This window comes from Lagenorhynchus albirostris, chromosome 3 (genome assembly GCF_949774975.1).
Source record: "Lagenorhynchus albirostris chromosome 3, mLagAlb1.1, whole genome shotgun sequence".
In the NCBI taxonomy this organism is placed as follows: Eukaryota; Metazoa; Chordata; class Mammalia; order Artiodactyla; family Delphinidae; genus Lagenorhynchus; species Lagenorhynchus albirostris.
The window spans coordinates 26547307-26568951 of record NC_083097.1 but is presented as its reverse complement, the minus strand read 5'-3'; the positions used below and the strand labels follow the sequence as shown (position 1 = coordinate 26568951).

General features: G+C 41.7%; 1 protein-coding gene across 2 annotated transcripts in view; it reads left to right on the top strand.

The window, feature by feature from the left end:
* Positions 1-2765, top strand: part of ZFR (zinc finger RNA binding protein) — a 75311-nt gene extending 72546 nt beyond the window's left edge. For both annotated transcript variants that reach the window (XM_060146927.1, XM_060146928.1), the window contains one exon: positions 1150-2765. In XM_060146927.1, the coding sequence (XP_060002910.1) occupies positions 1150-1329 (180 nt within the window). In that variant the 3' untranslated portion in view covers positions 1330-2765. The remainder of the gene's footprint in view (positions 1-1149) is intronic.
* The last annotated feature ends 18880 nt before the right edge of the window (positions 2766-21645 follow it).

Sequence of the window (21645 nt, the reverse complement as noted above, 5' to 3'; positions counted from 1 at the left end):
CCAAGTGTATATCAGTTGATGGATAGGTGGATAAACAAATGCGGTATATTCATACAGTGGAAAATTACTCAGCCATTAAAAGGAATGAAGTGCTGATACATAGTATAATGTAGATGAATCTTGAAAACCTTAATGTAAGTAAAAGAAGCCAGACACAAAAAGTCATATTGTATGATTTTATTTATATGAAATGTCCATAGTAGACAAATCTATCAAGATAGAAAAGTACTGGTTGTGAGGGCCTCAGGGTAGAGGAATTGAGGAATGACTGCTGTTGGGCCATGGGGTTTTTTTACGGGTGAGAGGTGGTGATGAAAATGTTCTGGAATTAGAGAGTGGTTATGGTTGAAAAACTTTGTAAGTATACTAAAAAAAACCCACTGAATTGTACACTTTAAGAGGACAAATTTTTTTTTTTTTAAGAGGACAAATTTTATATGTGAATTATATCTCAAGAAATAGTCTAAACAGTTATATTGAAGGTTTAACTATGTAGTGAAAATTGCCATTTGATCAAATGACTGTAAAATTTCCTTATATTAGTTTAAAGGGTATATATCCCCCAGAAAACTGGGGAATTATGTCTCAAATATCTTGTGACACATAGGTCTTGTGACATTGATACCTAACATATTCCTATGTATACATAGCCACATAGTGAAAAATCTTTTTTTTAGTTCATGAAGTAACAAGTTGTAGAAGTATAATCCTCATTTTGTAAACCTGGGGGGAGGTGTGTGTGTGTGCGCACACGTGTACCCCATGCCTGAGCCTGTGTGCATGGGCATCCACAGGAAAAGTAGGAAGATGAGTGAATATGAACCAAAGAGATGTTCATTCAGTAAGTGAGACACTTTTTCTTTTGCTGTATATTGTTTTAGGATTTTTTTAATGAACATTATACTAATTTTTTTTAAGAATTATTTTTTTAACTTATGCTTTAAAAAACAAAACAGCATGTACACATTAAAGCCTGAAAATAAAAACATCAGAACATATGGAGTATTTCATTTGTGAAATTTAATATCGTTCAAGATGTTTCTTTCATTAAACATGCTTTTTTATATTGTCATTTGGGGCTATAAACCTAATAAGAATTAATACTGGTTTTTTAAATTAACTAAATTCTGACTCTTTTTGTTGTTGTAGTTTGCATTGAGACTCCTTGCATTCCGCCAGATACACAAAGTTCTGGGCATGGATCCACTACCCCAAATGAGCCAACGTTTTAACATCCACAACAACAGGAAGCGAAGAAGGGATAGTGATGGAGTTGATGGATTTGAAGCTGAGGGGAAAAAAGACAAAAAGGATTATGATAACTTTTAAAAAGTTTCTGTAAAATCTGCAGTGTTAAAAGGCAACAGGTGCCCATTTGTTGGCTGTTTTTCATTCATAATGATGTCTACTTTGAAAAAATTATCAAGAATTTAAAGAATTTCATGGAAGAACCAAGTTTTTCTATGATATTAAAATCTTTTAATGTACAGTGTTAGGTATTATATGAATGGAAAGACACCCCCCCAAAATTGTGCTCCAACTAGGGGAAAAACAATTGTTCTGATTTTTTTTCCCATTATTTTTGGTTTTATTTACTGGTTGCCCTAGCTCCCCCTATATTTGTGTCTTTTATTAACTAGTCCTATTAAATCTTTACTATATTTAATGCAGTATTTGTGCTCAGTTGCTATGTGTATTTTGATATTTTTATTTAGAGGTTTTGTTTGCTGTTTGATACTAGTTGTTACTTTGTGTTACAGATATCCTTTACCCTCTCTTAATATTTTACAGCAGTACGTTTTTTTGTAACGTGAGACTGCAGAATTTCCTCCTTTTGTTATTCTTTATGTGATAGATTACAACACAAAAAAGTTATCCTGCCATTTAAGTGCTCAGAACTCAATGTTTCTGCAGATCTTGTGGCATTTGTCTCTCTAGTGTGATATATAAAGGTGTAATTAAGACAGATTTCTGTTAATCTAATCAAGTTTGCTGTTAGTTGTGCATTAGCAGTATAAAAGCTAATATATACTATATGGTCTTGCGACAGTTTTAAAGCCTCTGCATAATTGATAATAAAAATGCATGACATTTTTGTTTTTAATACTTTTAAAATTATAATTTTAGGTTTGACACGTAGATCTTTGTACAGTTGACTTTTTGACATAGCAAGGCCAAAAATAACTTTCTGAATATTTTTTTCTTCTGCATAAGTGGAAAGGGCATTTTTCATATATAAGTGGGCTAACCAATATTTTCAAAAGGAACTGTATCATTGTGCAACTAACAACAGTAACTAGCCCTTAATTATGAAGACAGTTCATTATTGGTGTGTGTGAGATTACTCTAGCGACTATTACAGTATAATAATAGTTGAATTATCCCTCCCCCCTGTCCCCACACCCCATCACCCAGATAATTTACAGTTCTATTAACAGTGAGGTTGATAGAGTATTACTGATTTTAAAAAATTAAGGTTATCTAAGGAAAAAAAAACAGAAAATTATTTGGTGTGGCCATCTTACCTGCTTATGTGTCCTACAAAAAGCTAAATATTCTAGCAGTGGTGTAATGAAAAGTTACATCTTACTGTGGATATATGTATGCTCTGGTACACAAATGTCATTTTGTCACAGCACTACAGTGAAATACACAAATAAAAACTTAAATTCATATAATGACTTAACTGTATTATATGTTAGAATTGACATAAATACTTCTGCTTTGAAATGACGTATGCTTCAGTAAAACCATATTCAAATTTATTGGCTACTTACATCTTGTTATTTCTGACAAATGATGTTTCCTGGGCACGTAATTTCCAGAAAATTGTGTAATTCAATACCATATTCGTTCAATTTCTTTCTTGGGTCAGAATCTTCCCCCAGGCTCTTAGAGGACCAGGAGACTGTAGGAGACAACCGCTGGGGAAGTAGAACAGGAGACTGTTTTTTCTCCCAAATTTTGTCACATACTATCTTTGTAACTCAAGCAAGCATCTTTTCTTTTCTTTTTTTTTTTAATCTTTCCGGGTCTCATTTTAGTCACCCAGTAAAAAAAATTTGGAATTTTGTTTCTCACAGTTTTCTTACTTAAGAGAGAAGAAAAGAACTGACATTTATCACTCACTAATGACAGACACCATGCTAGGTCTTTCACACGTTTTCCTGTTTAAAACTATCATAACAAATTAAGAATAAGTAAGGTGCTGTATTTCTTATTTTTTAGGTGAGGAAACTAAAGCCCAGAGTGGCTAATTAAAGTTAGTACATCAATTTAGTGACACAGTTGAAATTGAAAGTCAGGTATCAAAGTTTATGCTCAGCACTTTGCCAGCCTGCTCCCTTCATCTTGCAATTAGTTATGTTCTAAAAATGTTCTCAGCCTAAGTTCCAAATTTTTGCATTTAGTTTCAGGTGTCTTCATCCAGATATACAAGTGGTGACACTTAAATTTTTTTTACAAAGATAATTATTTCAGTATTATTTATTTTTTGCATGGCTTAATGGTTTTTACAGCTGTAGCTAGATTCACATTAACCATCTTATATGAAATAAAGCTGACTTGAGTATTTGTTAGTATCTCTTCTGCTTTGGTCAAAAGAAGCGTTGGTTATCATGCTAATGCGTTCTTGAACCAGTTGTTTCGGCAACTAATTTACTTATCAGTTTTCTCTGCATCTCAAACTAGCTCTCCTTGTTATAGTGCATGCTTATGTTTCAGTAATGACAATCCAGATAAAACAAATTAATTCAACCATCCCCCAATTACATGATGCATTACAAATTAGATTTTTGTCTTCACCACTATTGTTTCTTCTATTTCTTTAAATAAGCTAGTATTAAAAATGAAAACTTCATCTCTATCCAAAATGATTGTTCCCTTTCTTGTCCAATATCTGTCCTCAAGATTGAGGAGTATCAATGAAAAGGGTGGAGTGAAACTGAGTGAGGCCCTATAGGGCTCCCGGGCATGGAGGCCCCTTTGTCCCCCATTTTCTGTAGTCAAGACTCCAGCCTCCATGACCTTCCCTGAGTTCCAAAGGGCAGATTCGAACAGAGAAATGTAGTTTTCTTCAAGGTCAGAAGCCCACTGTGTCCCCCTTTGCCTGGCAAAGAAATAAAGCTATCCTTTTCTACTTCACCCAAAAAAAGGAAAAGGAAACTTGCATAAACAGCATAAGAAAGGATCTCTGATTATTTTAAGTCAACAGTATTTTAAATCATTTTTTTTGCTTATTGACAAAGCATCAAATCTTTTGCATGGTCATCATATTATGTTGTCAGTATATGTTGTGAATTTAAGTTATAAACAGTTACTTTAATGGATTCACCATCTTTTGTACTGAATTTGGCAGAGCTAACTTAAAAATTTTTTCCCAATAAAGGGCAAATTTTAGTGTCATAGATAATATTCATAGCAGTGATCTCAAATTTGTTCATGAGAGTCATGTGGGGACCATTCTAGAAATTAAGATTCCTAAACCCTAATTCCAGAAATTCTAAGGAGGGCCAGAATAAGCCTGAGAATGTGCATTCTAAGATGGACTTTCTCTTAGTTGTTTGAATGGATTGTTCATAACATGTTACAAAAGTCAAAAATTGTAAAGGGGTTTACAGCATAAAATACCTTCTACCTCCCCCTGTTTTCCCATTACGTGGTTCTCCTTTCCAGAGGCAGTGTTATCCATTTGTATATCCTTCCACACGTGGTCTGTGCACATGTCAGCATCAACATGTGCTCCCCTTTGTCTTTATACAAATGGCTGGATACTGCGTACGTTGTTCTGAACCTTGCCTTTTCTCATTTAATGTATCTTGGAGTCTTGGAGGTTGTTCTGTATCAGTACACATAGGGAAACTGCATTTTTAACAAGCACTGTAGGATCATCCCAAATCAATTTTTTTCTTCAATTATAGGTGGTTCTGATGCAAGTTGTACATGGATCATGCTTTAATAAACATGCTTTACAGTTCAGAATTATATTTTAAGTTTAGTATTAAAGGTATTTTATGATCAGCTATACAATATGGCAATAAGTTTATTGCAGTATTTAGCAAATCATAATATCCCTATTCCGTAAGCAATTTTATTGATTAGTTGTTTAGGTAATTTTAGTAAGCTATAGTCTAGTTAATTTTAGTCCTCCTTTATCTTTTTTATTTTCATAGTAATCTTTATTCACACATTTGATAAAAATGTCACAGGCAGGCATGAAATCATTACAATGACATAAGTACAGACCAACCCCAAGTGCAGAGTCAAATGGCCAAAAAGCACATGAGCAGCACACAGCTCCGTAACGTGTGTACTCACACTACTCTCCCCACACCACCCACGTCCCAGCAGTCACAGGCACTACGTTCCGTTAGTCCTCCTTTATCTTGCTTAGTGTAATAATAGTAGATGTAAAATAAAATCTGCAGAGGAAACAATTCTGTAACTAACTTAAAACTTTGAGTAATATTTTTGAACAATACTTAAACTGGTTCCATGTTAAATACAGAGCTACTCTTATTCACTTTAATATAGTAAGATACTGGTACTAGAGACAAAGGGTCTTCAGTTTGGAAAGGACTGTTTAATCAGTAACCTAATGTGAAATATTTTTTTTTAAAGTAAGTAATCTGTTGCATGAAAGTACGAAAAGGCAGTTAAGTTGATCCCAGCTAATTAATCACTCATAAAATATGTTAATGTTAAGAGAGTTCACAAGTAGAAAGGGAAAATGGCAGAGAACATAACTAGGGCTTGGATCAATATAGGCCCTATATTAAATAAATACAGGATAATGCAGTACAACAGGTTCCTGATGGGAAGAAGTCCAGAGTGTTGTAATTTACCTTGAGCTTTGCCATAAGCTGTTTAAAAAGAGCAAATGGTACTTCAGTGTGATATAGTATGCATTATACTGTAGACAAAAACAGAAGGCCTGCCTTTTGCTAATGCATAATGTGGAGGGCTGGAAGGAAGTTAAAACCTGCATTACCAATCACAACTAATTTTAGTGAGCACTGGAAGCCTTTTTTTTTTTTGCGGTACGCGGGCCTCTCACTGTTGTGGCCTTTCCCGTTGCGGAGCACAGGCTCTGGACACGCAGGCTCAGCGGCCATGGCTCACGGGCCCAGCCGCTCCGCGGCATGTGCAATCTTCCCGGACCGGGGCACGAACCCATGTCCCCTGCATCGGCAGGCGGACTCTCAACCACTGCGCCACCAGGGAAGCCCTGCAAGCCTTTTAACAGCGAAGGCACATCCTTGTATCCTTTGTCTTAGTGATATCCAAAATTGAGAGATACACAGTCCTCCTACACTAGGCATTAGCCACACCATATCTGGAATCTGTTGTTCAGTTCTGGGCATTAATTTTAATGTGATATTCAAAAAAGAGTGACCAAGATAGTGAATTTGTTCAAAATTATGGCATGTAGTTGGAACCACAGAGCAGGAGGGACAAAAGATGATATGGAAGAGAGAAAGGATTATAAGTACCTTCTAATATGAATAGCTATAGGAAAAAACCGAACAATTGAAGAAATGGCATTTTTAAAAATATTAACTGCAACAGTAAAATGAACGGGGTTACTTACAGAGAAGTTGTTGCCGACCCCTTACGTTGTTCAAGGGTCAGCTGTAGCACTTTCCATGGTTCTATCATTGGCATCTTATATGTACATGCTATTGATAATCTCATCCACCTTCCAAGTTTCATCAGGTACTCCTTCTGTTATGTTTATTTCCAAATCCTTTCTCTCAGTCCAAACTCCTGTCTTGCCTTTTTTCTTTCTGCCTCCAGTCTCTACGCTATTCAACCTACAGCCCCCAGAATATTTTTCCTAAAGCACCAATTTGATCATGTCATTGCTCCTCAAAAGAACTTCAAGCAGCTCCACATCACTGTGCTAAAATGGTACATGTGGTTTCATCCTTGGGATATCACTAGGTGATAGGTATCATTACACATGAGAAAACCAGGGTTTTGAGATTACTTTGCTGTTGCTATAATAAAGATCATTTAAATATCTCTTCTTTAATGTGTCTGGTCATCAGAAAGCTGTGTACTTGGAGAGTCCTGTTGACTTCGAATCCTGAACTTTTAACCTTTATGCTATGTACCTCCTATAGATTTGTCCCTTTAAAAAAATTTTTTTTAATTGAAGTATAGTTGATTTACAAAGTGTTAATTTTTGCTTTAGTCAAACCTCTTTCTGCAGAATTTTAATGCTTAAGACGTAATGTACAAATAGATCTTAAGTATCCCAATTTTGGTCCACTCCAAAGACCTGCCCATTAGCCTTTTTTTCTCCTTGTAATTCTGAAGAACCTACAAAGCTATAGCTCTTTCAAAGGTCAATGCTTAAGTAAGGATAGGAAAAAAGGAGGAAAACTTTTACCTGAGCCAGGAGTCAAAAATGACATCTAATATACTATACCCAGGATGTAGCTGTCTCATTTGGCCCAAAGACTGTTAGAAACTTTGAGCCAATAGTAAAGATTTCACATGAAAATCCCAATTTGACTTCTCTTGAAAAACTGGAAGATCTGATGACATAGAGCATGTGTTCCTATGATGAGAGTAATGGCTACTCCCTCTAGAGGATAAATTTAAGACAAAGCCTGTTCTGGACAGTTTACCAAAGCCTCTACTGTTCCCTATTTTGTCTACCAGGCTGGCCCTGTGGGCATTTGGTTTTATTATATTTCAGATCGTGGACTTTTTACCAATGGACTCTTCCAATCTGCATGTACAACCACATATGTTAAACTGAGGGGCAGACCATCTCTAAAATTACTGTCAGTTCCAAAATTCTTTGATTCTGTAATCATGTGTTTCTCTCCTATATACTAGGATACGTGATGTCTCCCACACCTAATGTAAAGGACAGTCGTAAAGAAACACTTGATGCACTTCCTTCATTGACTGTTTCAAGAGAAATGTCAGGAAGGAGGCCTGAAATTGGAGCAAGCTACAGCCTCAAAGGAATCCTTTATTTCAGAGCAGACACTAAAACCTATCTCCTAAAAATCTCACAGTAACATTGGAGCAGCCTGCCTGTCTTCCTATCTGCTCTTTGGTTGGATTAAGAGAAGGAGGGAAAAGATTTCAGATGGCAAAATTCTTAATTATATGTGTTCTTAATTTTTTCCTTTTTATGAAATAGTGCATATCAAAAGAGATAAAAAAGGAGATGGCTTAGTATATGGTGAAGTGGGAGGGGGGATACAACTAAATTATTAATTGAAACCAAATTTATGAGTTCCAGGTACTGATAAGATGAAGTAAACACCCTCCTCCCCGTCTCTTCCTCGGAATTCAACTATAAAAACTGGATAAAATGCATAGAACAGCAATTTGAGGACCCTGAACCATAGTTAGTAGCAGGCATATTGGAGAAGACCAGAACTGAAGTATATCAAACTGACAATTTTGCCATCTTTCCCCCTCCAGCAGTAAACTCACTGCTTAGCCTTGGACATGAATACAGCCATAGAAGTGTCTGGTAGAATTCAATAACTAAAGCTGCAGGTTTCTGGCCAGAGGATTGAAAAAGGGAGTCCTGGGGAACTGAACACACTGGGCAGACTGGGGAGAGGAAGGAGCTAGGGCAAGTGACCCCATAAAGTTATTTATGAATAATACGATAATAATTACAGTAATTTTTTTTTTCTGGAGCTCAACCCCGACTTACTTTATGAGGCCAACATTACCCTGATACCAAAACTAGGTAGAAACAGTTCAAAGAAACTCAGACCAATATACCTGATGAAATTAGACTGAAGAATCCTTAACAGAAGATTTATCAAATCAAATCTAGCAATATATATAAAGAATAATCACCACAACCAAGTGGAGTCTATCTTGGGAATGCAAGGTTGGTTCAATATGAAAATATGTGAATTTTAGTACTAAAAATATAAAACTATAAAATTTAAAGACAAATAACTGGGGAAACCATTATAATATATCAGAGTTGATATTAATAAATATGTTCAAATCATTTTTTAAATAAACATTTTTTATTTTTGGCTGCATTGGGTCTTTGTTGCTGCATGCAGACTTTCTCTAGTTGCCGTGAGCAGGGCTACTCTTCATTGCAGTGCGTGGGCTTCTGATTGCAGTGGCCTCTCCTGCTGTGGAGCACGTGCTCTAGGCACGTGGGCATCAGTAGTTGCAGCACGTGGGCTCAGTAGTTGTGGCACACGGGCCCAGTTGCCCCGCGGCATGTGGGATCTTCCCGGACCAGGGATCGAATCTGTGTCACCTGCATTGGCAGGTGGATTCCCAACCACTGTGCCACCAGGGAAATACCTGTTCAAATCATTTGAATCTGATTCCACTAAGAAAAGAATTGGACACAGGAATAAAGATTTACTACCTGAATTGTCAAGAATTAGAAAAATGGGACATCTGTGTAGTGGATCATTACAAATAATGATGTAGCTGTGTGTTTATTGACATACTGAGATTTTCATAAATCATATATGTAAAACCAATATCTGTATAAAAGTCCACATTTGTGGGCTTCCCTGGTGGCACAGTGATTAAGAATCCCCCTACCAATGCCCGGGACACGTTTTCGAGCCCTGGTCCAGGAAGACCCCACATGTCGTGGAGCAACTAAGCCCGTGCGCCACAACTACTGAGCCTGCGCTCTAGAGCCCACGAGCCACAACTACTGAAGCCCACGTGCCACAACTACTGAAGCCTGTGCTCCTAGAGACCATGCTCCACAACAAGAGAAGCCACTGCAATGAGAAGCCCACGCACCGCAACAAAGAGTAGCCCCTGCTTGCCACAACTAGAGAAAGCCCGCACCCAGCAAGGAAGACACACGTAGCTAAAAATAAATAAATAAATTGATTTTTTTTTTTTTAAGTCCACATTTGGGGTTTCCCTGGTGGCACAGTGGTTGAGAGTCCGCCTGCCGATGCAGGGGACATGGGTTCATGCCCCGGTCCGGGAAGATCCCACATGCCGCGGAGTGGCTGGGCCCGTGAGCCATGGCCACTGAGCCTGTGCGTCCGGAGCCTGTGCTCCACAACGGGAGAGGCCACAACAGTGAGAGGCCCGCATACCGCAAAAACAAAAACAAAAACAAAAAAGTCCACATTTGTGATACATGCATCCACATATGCAGACACACACATACACACACACACAGAAAAAGTCCTAACTCAAAACTATTACATTGGGTATATGTATAACTGAATCACTTTGCTGTACACCTGAAACTAATACAATATTGTAAATCTGCTATTCTCCACTATAAAATAAAAACATTTTTTTAAACTATTAACATTGGTTATCTCTGGATTATGAGATTTTGAGTGACTTTTTCCACTGATTTAGATGATTTGACAATGAATATGTAATACCTTGGTAATAAATTATAAGATATAATCTTTCTTTAAAAGGATAAGTGGGCAATGTACATGGCTGGACAATTCTTAAGAAATATATATTCTCAAAAGAAATATGAATAGCCAATAGTCATATGAAAACAAAATTTCAACCTTACTAGTAATCAAATAAATAGAAAATTTTAAAAAGTAATAAGCTTTTGTCAACCAGATTGACAAAGGTTATAAAGATTGAAAATATCAAGTAATACCAAGATCTCAAAGGCAAAGGCAAGGGCACCAGCTCAGTCAACATCTGAATTATCTTTTTTTTAAATGCAAATATACAGAGAGAGATTTTGACCCAGCAACTGAACTGCAAAGAAGTTATCTTGGGGCTTCCCTGGTGGCGCAGTGGTTGAGAATCTGCCTGCTAATGCAGGGGACACGGGTTCGAGCCCTGGTCTGGGAGGATCCCACATGCCATGGAGCAACTAGGCCCGTGAGCCACAACTACTGAGCCTGTGCGTCTGGAGCCTGTGCTCCGCAACAAGAGAGGCCGCGATAGTGAGAAGCCTGCACACCGCGATGAAGAGTGGCCCCCGCTTGCCACAACTAGAGATAGCCCTCGCACAGGAATGAAGACCCAACAGAGCAAAAATAAATAAATTAATAAACTACCCCCAACATCTTCTTAAAACAAAACAAACAAACAAAAAAGTTATCTTAAAGTATTAAATCTAGGGAACAGTTCTCGGAGTTTTCTGAGATGCTGTTCGTGGTTTATTATCCTCAAATGTGGCTCGAATAGAATTTTCCACTTCTTTCACGAAAAAAAAGAATTAAACCTAACCAGATAAGTATAGAAAACTATAAATTCAAATATATTTACAGAAGCATTATTGGCAAGTGGGTAAGATTAGAAACAAAATGTCCAATAAGTATTTTAATGAAATACAGCTCAATCATCTAAGTGATGTTATAGACCAGTGATTCTTTTTTTTTTTTTTTAGTTATTTATTTATTTATTTTTGGCTGCGTTGGATCTTCGTTGCTGCACGCGGGCTTTCTCCAGTTGCCTCGAGCGGGGACTCTTCTTTGCTGCGGTGCATGGGCCTCTCACTGCAGTGGCCTCTCTCGCTGTGGAGCACAGGCTCTAAGTGCACGGGCTTCAGTAGTTGTGACGCACGGGTTCAGTTGCTCTGCGGCACATGGGATCTTCCCAGACCAGGGATCAGATCAAACCCGTGTCCCCTGCATTGGCAGGTGGATTCTTAACCACTGCACCACCAGGGAAGTCCCTAGACCAGTGATTCTAAAGAGGAGTGCACCCTCCTTAAAAACCACTCATTCAGGGCTTCCTGGTGGCGCAGTGGTTAGGAATCCACCTGCCAATGCAGGGGACACAGGTTTGAACCCCGGTCCAGGAAGATTCCACATGCCACAGAGCAATTAAGCCCATGTGCCACAACGACTGTGCCTGCGCTCTAGAGCCCGCAAGCCACAAGTACTGAAGCCCACGTGCCACAACTACTGAAGCCCACGCGCCTAGAACCCGTGCTCTGCAACGAGAAGCCACCGCAATGAGAAGCCCGTGCACCGCAACGAAGAGTAGTCCCCGCTCACTGCAACTAAAGAAAGCCTGCGCGCAGCAACGAAGACCCAACGCAGCCAAAAATAAAAATAAATAAATTTATTTTTAAAACCACTCATTCAACCCCTGCTACTCATGATACTCATGAGACGGTGTTAGTTCCCTCAAGAATGTTAGGTCAGGGGGCTTCCCTGGTGGCGCAGCGGGAGTCTGCCTGCCGATGCAGGGGACACGGGTTCCTGCCCCGGTCCGGGAAGATCCCACATGCCACGGAGCGGCTGGGCCCGTGAGCCATGGCCGCTGAGCCTGCGCGTCTGGAGCCTTTGCTCCGCAACGGGAGAGGCCACAACAGTGATAGGCCCGCGAATCGCAAAAAAAAAAAAAGAAGAATGTTAGGTCAGGAAAAAAGCTGAAAATAACTATGTAGGAGCCTAATACATAAAGAAAGTTACTTTATAATGTTTAATGAAAAAATCAGACTATAAAACCATGTGTGAAGAATGATCCCTTTTTGTTTTAATAGGAAAGCATGTATATATAGGCCGTTCTTCCCCAAAATGTTTCCAGTGGTTATCCCTGTGAAGCATGATTATGGTCTGTTCAGTTTGGGGGGTTTATTTCTAGTTGATTAGGAGATTTGCTACTCTCTATATTTCTGTAACTTTTACTATGTAATAGGAAATGATTACTTAATAATTCTTAAATAATTACTACATAATAATTCTTTAAAAAGAAAAAAAATGGTGTAAACCGCCCGCCCCATTAGCTCCACACGCCTAAGGATAAATGCTGAAGTCCTTAGCATGGCATTGGGTCCATAAACTATACCTCCGGCCTGTCCCTCAAGCCTCCTCTCCCGTCACTCCCCATACCAGGACCTGCCCTGTCACCAGTGGAGCAAAGCGCTTGCTCTCACCTCTCCATGTAGTGCATGTCCCGCTGCTTTGAGGTCACCTTCATAGGCTTATGAGGGGCTCCTTCTATGACCGAGAGGGACAGAGCCCTTCCTTTGGGATGCAGAAGGTGTCACCCTGGTAATATGAGCAAACCAGGAAAAAGGCAGAGCAGAGAGCTTCTTTCTAAAAATGAATTGACTATTTTTCTGAGCACATAATGGTTCCAAATTAAGTTTCTCTTTGTATGTTGTCTTTACTTGATGTTGTCTCACATGAGGTGAGAGAATGAGTTGCTTTTTTTCCCCCTCTCTTTCTGGGTCCCCCGTTCAGCTGAGCTGTAAAACTTCTTTTCAGGCTTCTTAAACCTGCGTCAGATATTTGCAAAGTCTGAGATCGCCTCGCTTGGTGCTTTACTTGGCTGCCCTCAGATTCTCTTCCAGAGACCAGGTGAATGAATGGTGAATAGACTCCAGTGTTCTGGAGGGAAATGGGGAAATGGGGAAATGGCCGATTATTAACAGTACTCAAGCAGAAAATTGACTCTAAAAAATATTGAGATGTTTCTTTGAAGCTCAGCCATTTCCATTCCTTATGCTATTTTCTTGTTGCCTTTGGACAAAAAGGATTTTTTAAAAACAATTTTGATTACATTTTAACCTTGGGACAGATGACTATTTCCAACAGAAAACAGTGGGCCTTTCACACCCTCTGTGTCCTTTCACGGCACCTGAACAATAAGCCTTTCAGGTTTTCAGTGAGTGCGGATAGGTTAGCCAAGCTCAAAAGAGGCCTGGTTGCACTTTGAGCCAAGCTCAAATAACCCATTGAGGAAGCATGCTTGCCTGCTCTTATTTGAGAAGGTTCTCCCGGCCCTTAGGACAGCTACAGCTTCCTTCTTCCCTCTGAGATCATGAGGTTCCAAATGCGAGTGGCCCTCCTCTGTGGAATAGAGGTGTCTTCCCACTGTTCAACCAGATTTTCAAACCAGATTCAGCCCCAAGCAAAACTTGGAAGGGAGAGAAGATTCTCTCAGTGCCATCTCCCTTCAAATTAGAGAATAAACAGCCTGGATGCCAGGTCCCTCGTTTCTCCCCAACCAGCTCTGAAGTAGCAGAAATTCTAAGATCTAAACTTGATACTTTGATCTCAGTTAAAATTCAAGAAGGAATAACACACTTTTGATTTTGTGATATCCAGCCTTTGAGACACCGACAGGCTTTTTTTCATTGTTCTCTCCTGGAGATCATCCCTGAATCAGATGCCAGATCTTGATTTCTACTATCCTGGAATGAGTCAAGAGAAATTTGAAACGAAAAGCCAACCAAAATAACAGGTTTTTCTGCTTGCTCCTTCCTCCCTCCCACTCCAGACACACACACACACACACACACACACACACACACACACACACACACAGACCAGAGCTCTGAGCTGGGAAAAGACTAGCTTGGGAGTGAAAGGGCAGAGTGAGCGCGCAAAGCGTCCCTGCACTTACCCCCAGCCCACCCCCTGCCCCAGTTACCCTATCATTCAGGGGACCTGAGAGAAGAGTGGGCCTGGGTCCAGCCACCCTGCATGGGACTTTTGGTGTGTGGAAGCCCTGCCGATGCTCTCCCTTCCCCTGACCCCAGGGAATGGGGTAGTTGAAACGGTGGCATGGCCTCTCCAGGTGCTGGAGAGCTTGCAGAAGCTGCTTGGCTCTTCTAGTCTCCCAAGGGGGTTGGAAATGACCACAGTTTTCCATGGCTCCCAAGTGAGACCTAAAAAGTAATTAGGAGTGAGAGCCAAGGTGCTGCTGGGAGGCTGCCCGGCAGAGGAAACGGGCACCCCCATTCGAGGATAGGGCACAGACCATCCCAGGGATGAGGACTTAGCTTCATCTCTGAGGAATCGCCGTGCCAGCCACCTGCGCAGGGGCAGGATGGAGTGACTGCAGCCCCAAGCTGACACCCTCTGAACCAGGCACCTTCCGTGCTCAGGGACACACAGGCCATGCAATGGGACCAGGTCAGGAGATGGGCAGCCTGCCCTGCTCCACCCCAGGCCTGCCTGGGGCTTTGTGCACCCGGAGCTTCAACTCAGGCCAGAGAGCAGGGGAGAAACATGGAACGGAGCTCTGAGACGGACTTGAAGTGGCAAAGATAAAGGTCAGTAATAACCAGATTAAGTCGCCTGCGTCAGAGCGCTGTGGTTTAGAACTCATGTTCAGAAATCAGCCTGCGTGACAGAAGTCAGTCCCAGGGCGGCACTGACCAGCAGTGTGACCTCGGGCAGGTGGTTTCATTTCTCTGGGTTTTGTTTTTTTGTTTTGTTTTTTGTGGTACGCGGGCCTCTCACCGTTGTGGCCTCTCCCGTTGCGGAGCACAGGCTCCAGACGCGCAGGCTCAGCGGCCATGGCTCACGGGCCCAGCCGCTCCGCGGCATGTGGGATCTTCCCAGACCGGGGCACGAACCTGTGTGCCCTGCATCGGCAGGCAGACTCTTAACCACTGCGCCACCAGGGAAGCCCTCTCTGGGTTTTGTGACAACTCCTCCCCACCCCCGAACCCCATGACTCTTCAAAATGAAATTTTTCCAGCTCTGGGAGTCTTTCTACAGCCTCTGGGGGTGGTCCAGCTGCTGACCTAAGCCGAGTTTCTACTGCATGTTTCATGCGGTCGTGGATTCGGAAAATGAGTACATCGGTGGAGGAGGACAGCGAGTTGGGGGGCTCTGCCTCTTCCTCTGTCATTTCCCTTCAGCCCGTGCCCCAGCTCCCCAGCTGACGTTAACTCCCCACCCTGCGCTGAGAACACCTGCCTCATCACCACTTTTAAAATAGTCCTGTAGAGGGCACAGTTTCCTTGTCCAGAGGCTGCCAGGGTTCAGCCAGGTCCTGAAGCCTCTTCCATCCATCCATCCATCCGTCCATCCATCCATCCATCCATCCAATAATCTCGTCAAAGCACCAAGGATAGCACTGCAGGGAATATGGAGAAGCATGGGGACCACCTCTGACTGCAACAAGCTCCTGACACAGCTCTAGGGAAGAAGACAAAGACGCGGACCCATTGCACTGACTCCAGGACATATTCAAGTCAAAGCAGCATACAGATTCCAGGTGCTTAGAAATTCAGAAGACGTCTAGACTGGTGTCAGCAGTCTCCAAGGAAGATGTCAAAATGTGGTGGCACTGGAAGTAGACCTTGCTGGATTTGGAGACCAGTGCCAAGCCAACAGAGACAGAAAATGGCAAGGTCTTATTAAAAACTCTTATTTTTAAATTAAAATTCAATGTGTTTTAATTGTTCACTTTAAAATGGCTAATTTTATGTTATGGACTTTCACTTTAAAAAAATTACATGAGATAGTTCTGTGTGTGTGCATATATATACATATATATATGCACACACACATATATATGTTTTAATTTATTTATTGTTGCACTAGGTAATAATTCTCATGGTTCAAAATCCAAAGATAAAAGGAGTGTACAGTAAAAACTCTTCTTTCAGTCTTTCCTCCAAATGCCCACTTTCCCCTTCCAAAACCACTAATGCCATAGTTCCTTTTGTATCTATCCAAAGATGTTCTATGGAAACATAAAGAGCTGCGTATATGTAGTCTTTATTTCCATTCTTTTTTACACAAAAGGTAGCCTACTCTGTATACTTTAGGGCACCTTGCTTTGATCACTGAATGTGCATTCATACCTTATGTACCAACTCTCTAAACACTTTATATTTATTAACTCATTTAATCATCACAACATGCCTATGATACATCATCTGCAGGTGCACTATAATCTTCATCACCTTCATTTTTTTTAAATTTATTTTTGGCTGCATTGGGTCTTTGTTTCTGTCCGTAGGCTTTCTCTAGTTGCGGCAAACGGGGGCTACTCTTCCTTGCAGTGCGTGGGCCTCTCATCGCAGTGGCTTCTTTTGTTGCAGAGCACAGGCTCTGGGTGTGCTGGCTTCAGTAGTTGTGGCACGCGGGCTCTAGAGCGCAGACTCAGTAGTTGTGGTGCACGGGCTTAGTTGCTTCGTGACCTGGGATCTTCCCGGACCAGGGCTCAAACCCATGTCCCCTGCATTGGCAGGCGGATTCTTAACCACTGCGCCACCAGGGAAGCCCATCCTCATTTTTATAGGCAAGAAAATTGAGGTCCAAGAAGATAAATGCCTACAGGTCATGCATCTAGTAACTGGGGGAGGCAGGACTTAAACCCAGGCAGTCTGACTCCAGAATATTTGCTTTTTTAAAAAAAATTAATTTTATTGGAGTAGAGTTGATTTACATTGTTGTGTTAATTTCTACTGTACAGCAAAGTGATTCAGTTATGCAAATATAAATACATTCTTTTTCATCAGAATATTTGCTTTTAACCACTCAACTTTACAGCTTCTACATAGAGAACTTTCTCATTCTTTCTTACAGATGCATAGTGTCCCATTCTATGGCTGTACCATAATTTATTCAACCTAACTCTACTGATGAACATTTAGGATTTTCCCCAATCTTCTGCTGTTACAAAAATTGCTGCAGTGAGTAAGCTTGGGTAGATGGCATTTCACATGTGTGACTCTTCACGATACATTTTTAGAAGTGAGATTCCTAACACAATTTTTGATGGCTATTGCACAATTGCCCTCCTTCTTGCCCAGGAGTTATAGAGGAGACCATCCCTGCTTTCAAGAACTTCTAGTCTTATTGGGAGAGGCTGGGAGACAAGTCACGACAGACCATCAGTAAACCTTTATTTAATGAATAAATGAGGATTAAAGACCTAAATGTAAGGCCAGACACTATAAAACTCTTAGAGGAAAACATAGGCAGAACACTCTATGACATAAATCACAGCAAGATCCTTTTTTTTTTTTTTTTTTGCGGTACGCGGGCCTCTCACTGCTGTGGCTTCTCCCGTTGTGTAGCACAGGCTCCGGATGCGCAGGCCCAGTGGCCACAGCTCACGGGCCCAGCCGCTCCACAGCATGTGGGATCTCCCCAAACCTGCGTCCCCTGCATCAGCAGGCGGACTCCCAACCACTGCGCCACCAGGGAAGCCCCAGCAAGATCCTTTTTGACCCACCTCCTAGAGAAATGGAAATAAAAGCATAAATAAACAAATGGGACCTAATGAAACTTAAAAGCTTTTGCACAGCAAAGGAAACCAAAATCAAGATGAAAAGACAACCCTCAGAATGGGAGAAAATATTTGCAAATTAAGTAACTGACAAAGGCTTAATCTCCAAAATATACAAGCAGCTCATGCAGGTCAATATCAAAAAAACAAACAACCCAAAAAATGGGCAGAAGACCTAAAGAGACATTTCTCCAAAGAAGATATACAGATTGCCAACAAACACATGAAAGAGTGCTCAACATCATTAATCATTAGAGAAATGCCAATCAAAACTACAATGAGCTATCACCTCACACCGGTCAGAATGGCCATCATCAAAAAATCTACGGGCTTCCCTGGTGGCGCAGTGGTTGAGAACCTGCCTGCTAATGCAGGGGACACGGGTTCAAGCCCTGGTCTGGGAGGATCCCACATGCCACGGAGCAACTAGGCCCGTGAGCCACAACTACTGAGCCTGCGCGTCTGGAGCCTGTGCTCTGCAACAAGAGAGGCCGCGATTGTGAGAGGCCCGCGCACCGCGATGAAGAGTGGCCCCCGCTTGCCACAACTAGAGAAAGCCCTTGCACAGAAATGAAGACGCAACACAGCAAAAATAAATAAATTAATTAAAGTCTTAAAAAAAAATTAAAAAATAAATCTACAAACAATAAATGCTGGAGAGGGTGTGGAGAAAAGGGAACCCTCTTGCACTGTTCGTGGGAATGTAAATTGATACAGCCACTATGGAGAACAGTATGGAGGTTCCTTAAAATCTAAAAATAGAACTACCATACGACCCAGTAATCCCACTACTGGGCATATATCCTGAGAAAACCATAATTCAAAAAGAGTCATGTACCACAGTGTTCATTGCATCTCTATTTACAATAGCCAGGTCATGGAAACAACCTAAGTGTCCATCGACAGATGAATGGATAAAGAAGATGTGGCACACATATACAATGGAATATTACTCAGCCATAAAGAGAAATGAAACTGAGTTATTTGTAGTGAGGTGGATGGACCTAGAGTCTGTCATACAGAGTGAAGTCAGAAAGAGAAAAACAAATACTGTATGCTAACACATATATACGGAATCTAAAAAAAAAAAAAAAAAGATTCTGAAGAACCTGAAGAACCAGGACAGGAATAAAGACGCAGACCTACTAGAGCATGAACTTGAGAACACAGGGAGGGGGAAGGGCAAGCTGGGACAAAGTGAGAGAGTGGCATGGACATATATACACTACCAAATGTAAAATAGATAGCTGGTGGGAAGCAGCTGCATAACACAGGGAGATCAGCTCGGTGCTTTGTGACCACCTAGAGGGGTGGGATAGGGAGGGTGGGAGGGAGATGCAACAGGGAGGAGATATGGGGCTATATGTATACGTATAGCTGATTCACTTTGTTATAAAGCAGAAACTAACACACCATTGTAAAGCAATTATAACTCCAAAAAAGATGTTAAAAAAATAATAATAAATAAATAAATGAATCAGACTGTTAACTTGTGTATTTGTTACCAACCCAGGTTCTTGGACTCTTTAAGCAATAGAAGTTGATACGAGGCCAGACGAGAGAGCGAGAGCAAGTAGCACGTCCTCTTGCTTGCTCCCTGAGTGCGGGGCGAGCTGGCCTGTAGACGGCGTGAGGGTAGCGATGGGTGGGTGGGTAGCCAGAGGGGTAGCGTGGGTGGTCTGCCCACCCCGTTGGTGGTGGTGTGTGTAGAGTGCATGTGCAGAGCCCTGCTTTTGCTCTGCCACCTCAGAAGTGGCAGTTGGGTTTTGGCCTTTTTGTATGTTGTTCAAAATATGCCCCAACTGCCCATGTGTGTAGTTGTTTTTAGTCCCTTAATGTTTCTTTGTATTCAGATCCACGAGGAGATGTCCAGGTGCAAGCACTGCAGTAAAGGGTCCCAGGGCCCAGCCTGTCTCATTTTGAAGAAGACAGAATACAGTTCATAGAGTAGGCTCATCAGGCCCCCTACCATGTGGCCAGTTTAGGCTGTGTGTTTGTGAAAGAAAAAAAATCACCAGGAAGCCCTTGTTCACAATCACTGGGTCTCCCCAGCAGGCCCTCATTTTATTGCACCACAAAGTAGAGAACGATGCAAATGCTTCTTAATCCAGATCTATTCCTCACCATCTTCAGGGGAGGGTTGGAAGACGCATGGATGCAGCAAGAGGTTAAGGAATTTTCTATTTTCAGTGAAAGAAGAAGGCAAGTCTTCGCCATTTGCTAAAATTGGAATTTGGCAAGCAGCCATTAAATAACACGTGCATTTTAGTCCTCGCCTTTTATTTATTTATTCACTCATTCATTCATTTTTATTTTTTAAAAAATCAAGTCTGGGACTTCCCTGGTGGTCCAGTGGTAAAGAATTGGCCTTCCAATGCAGGCGACACGGGTTCGATCCCTGGTCAGGGCACTAAGATCCCATATGCCATGGGGCAACTGAGCCCACGTGCCTCAACTAGAGAGACTGCGTGCCGCAAGCTACAGAGCCAACGTGCTCTGGAGCCTGTGCACCACAACTAGAGAAGAGAAAACCTGCGCACCACAACTAGAGAGAGAAGCCCGTGTGCTGCAACGAAAGATCCCGTGTGCCTCAATGAAGATCCCACGTGCCGCAACTAAGACCCAATGCAGCCAAACAAACAAACAAATAAATCTTCAAAAAAAAAATCAGATCTTAGTTTGTATCCAAGCGATTTTAAAAGTGCAGGCTCTAACCCGGATGCTAGAGTTTGAATTCTTGCTTCCCCTTCTTACTAATCAATTGCTGGCCAGGCTGCTTTTCAGCAAATACCCTTTCACTCAGGTGCAAATATTTATTGAATCCCTACTATGTTCCTGGTACCTATCAGATAAAGATGAATAACACACACACACACACACACACACACACGTAGGCTGCTTCAAGTGACTCCCAGGAGAAGGAAATGCAAATATCCAGGCTTAACTACCTGCCGGAGGAAGAATGTTCCCCCCTTGTGGGAGTACACACTTGGCTTCAGTTTGTGGGAAGCAACGGCACTGTCTTTGGTCTGGCACTCATTTCTTTGTGAGCTAAGATTTGTTCCTATTTATAATTCTCCAAGAGAGCTCAGGGCAGCATTAGGAGAAAGGAGTGACCTTAAACTAATATGTGTAAATTAAAATATTTGAAGGTCTAGGGGCCACCATCTGCGGTTATTAATAGATGCAGAATTCTTTGACCTCAGCATGACAGGGATTTTTCAGTCAGTTGGGAGGGACTCTCCCAAGGAGATTTGATCCACACCCTAAAGATCAAGTGAAAAATATGCTGATAGCTGGAGAACCTTAAGAGCGAGATGGAAACGGATGTTAGCTTATTCTCTGTCCTCACCCGCTTCCTGCTCCTTAAAGAAAGTGCGGGTTTTCATCAGTGAGCAGAAAACGCCCCCGCCCCCGGAAGCAGCAGCCACCCTCCATCTTCTTCTTCTTTTTTTTTTTTTTTTTTTTGCGGTACGCGGGCCTCTCACCGTTGTGGCCTCTCCCGTTGCGGAGCACAGGTTCCGGACGCACAGGCTCAGCGGCCATGGCTCACGGGCCCAGCCGTTCCGCGGCATGTGGGATCTTTCCGGACCGGGGCACGAACCCGTGTCCCCTGCATCGGCAGGCGGACTCTCAACCACTGCGCCCCCAGGGAAGCCCCACCCTCCATCTCTAACACCGTTCCTCACT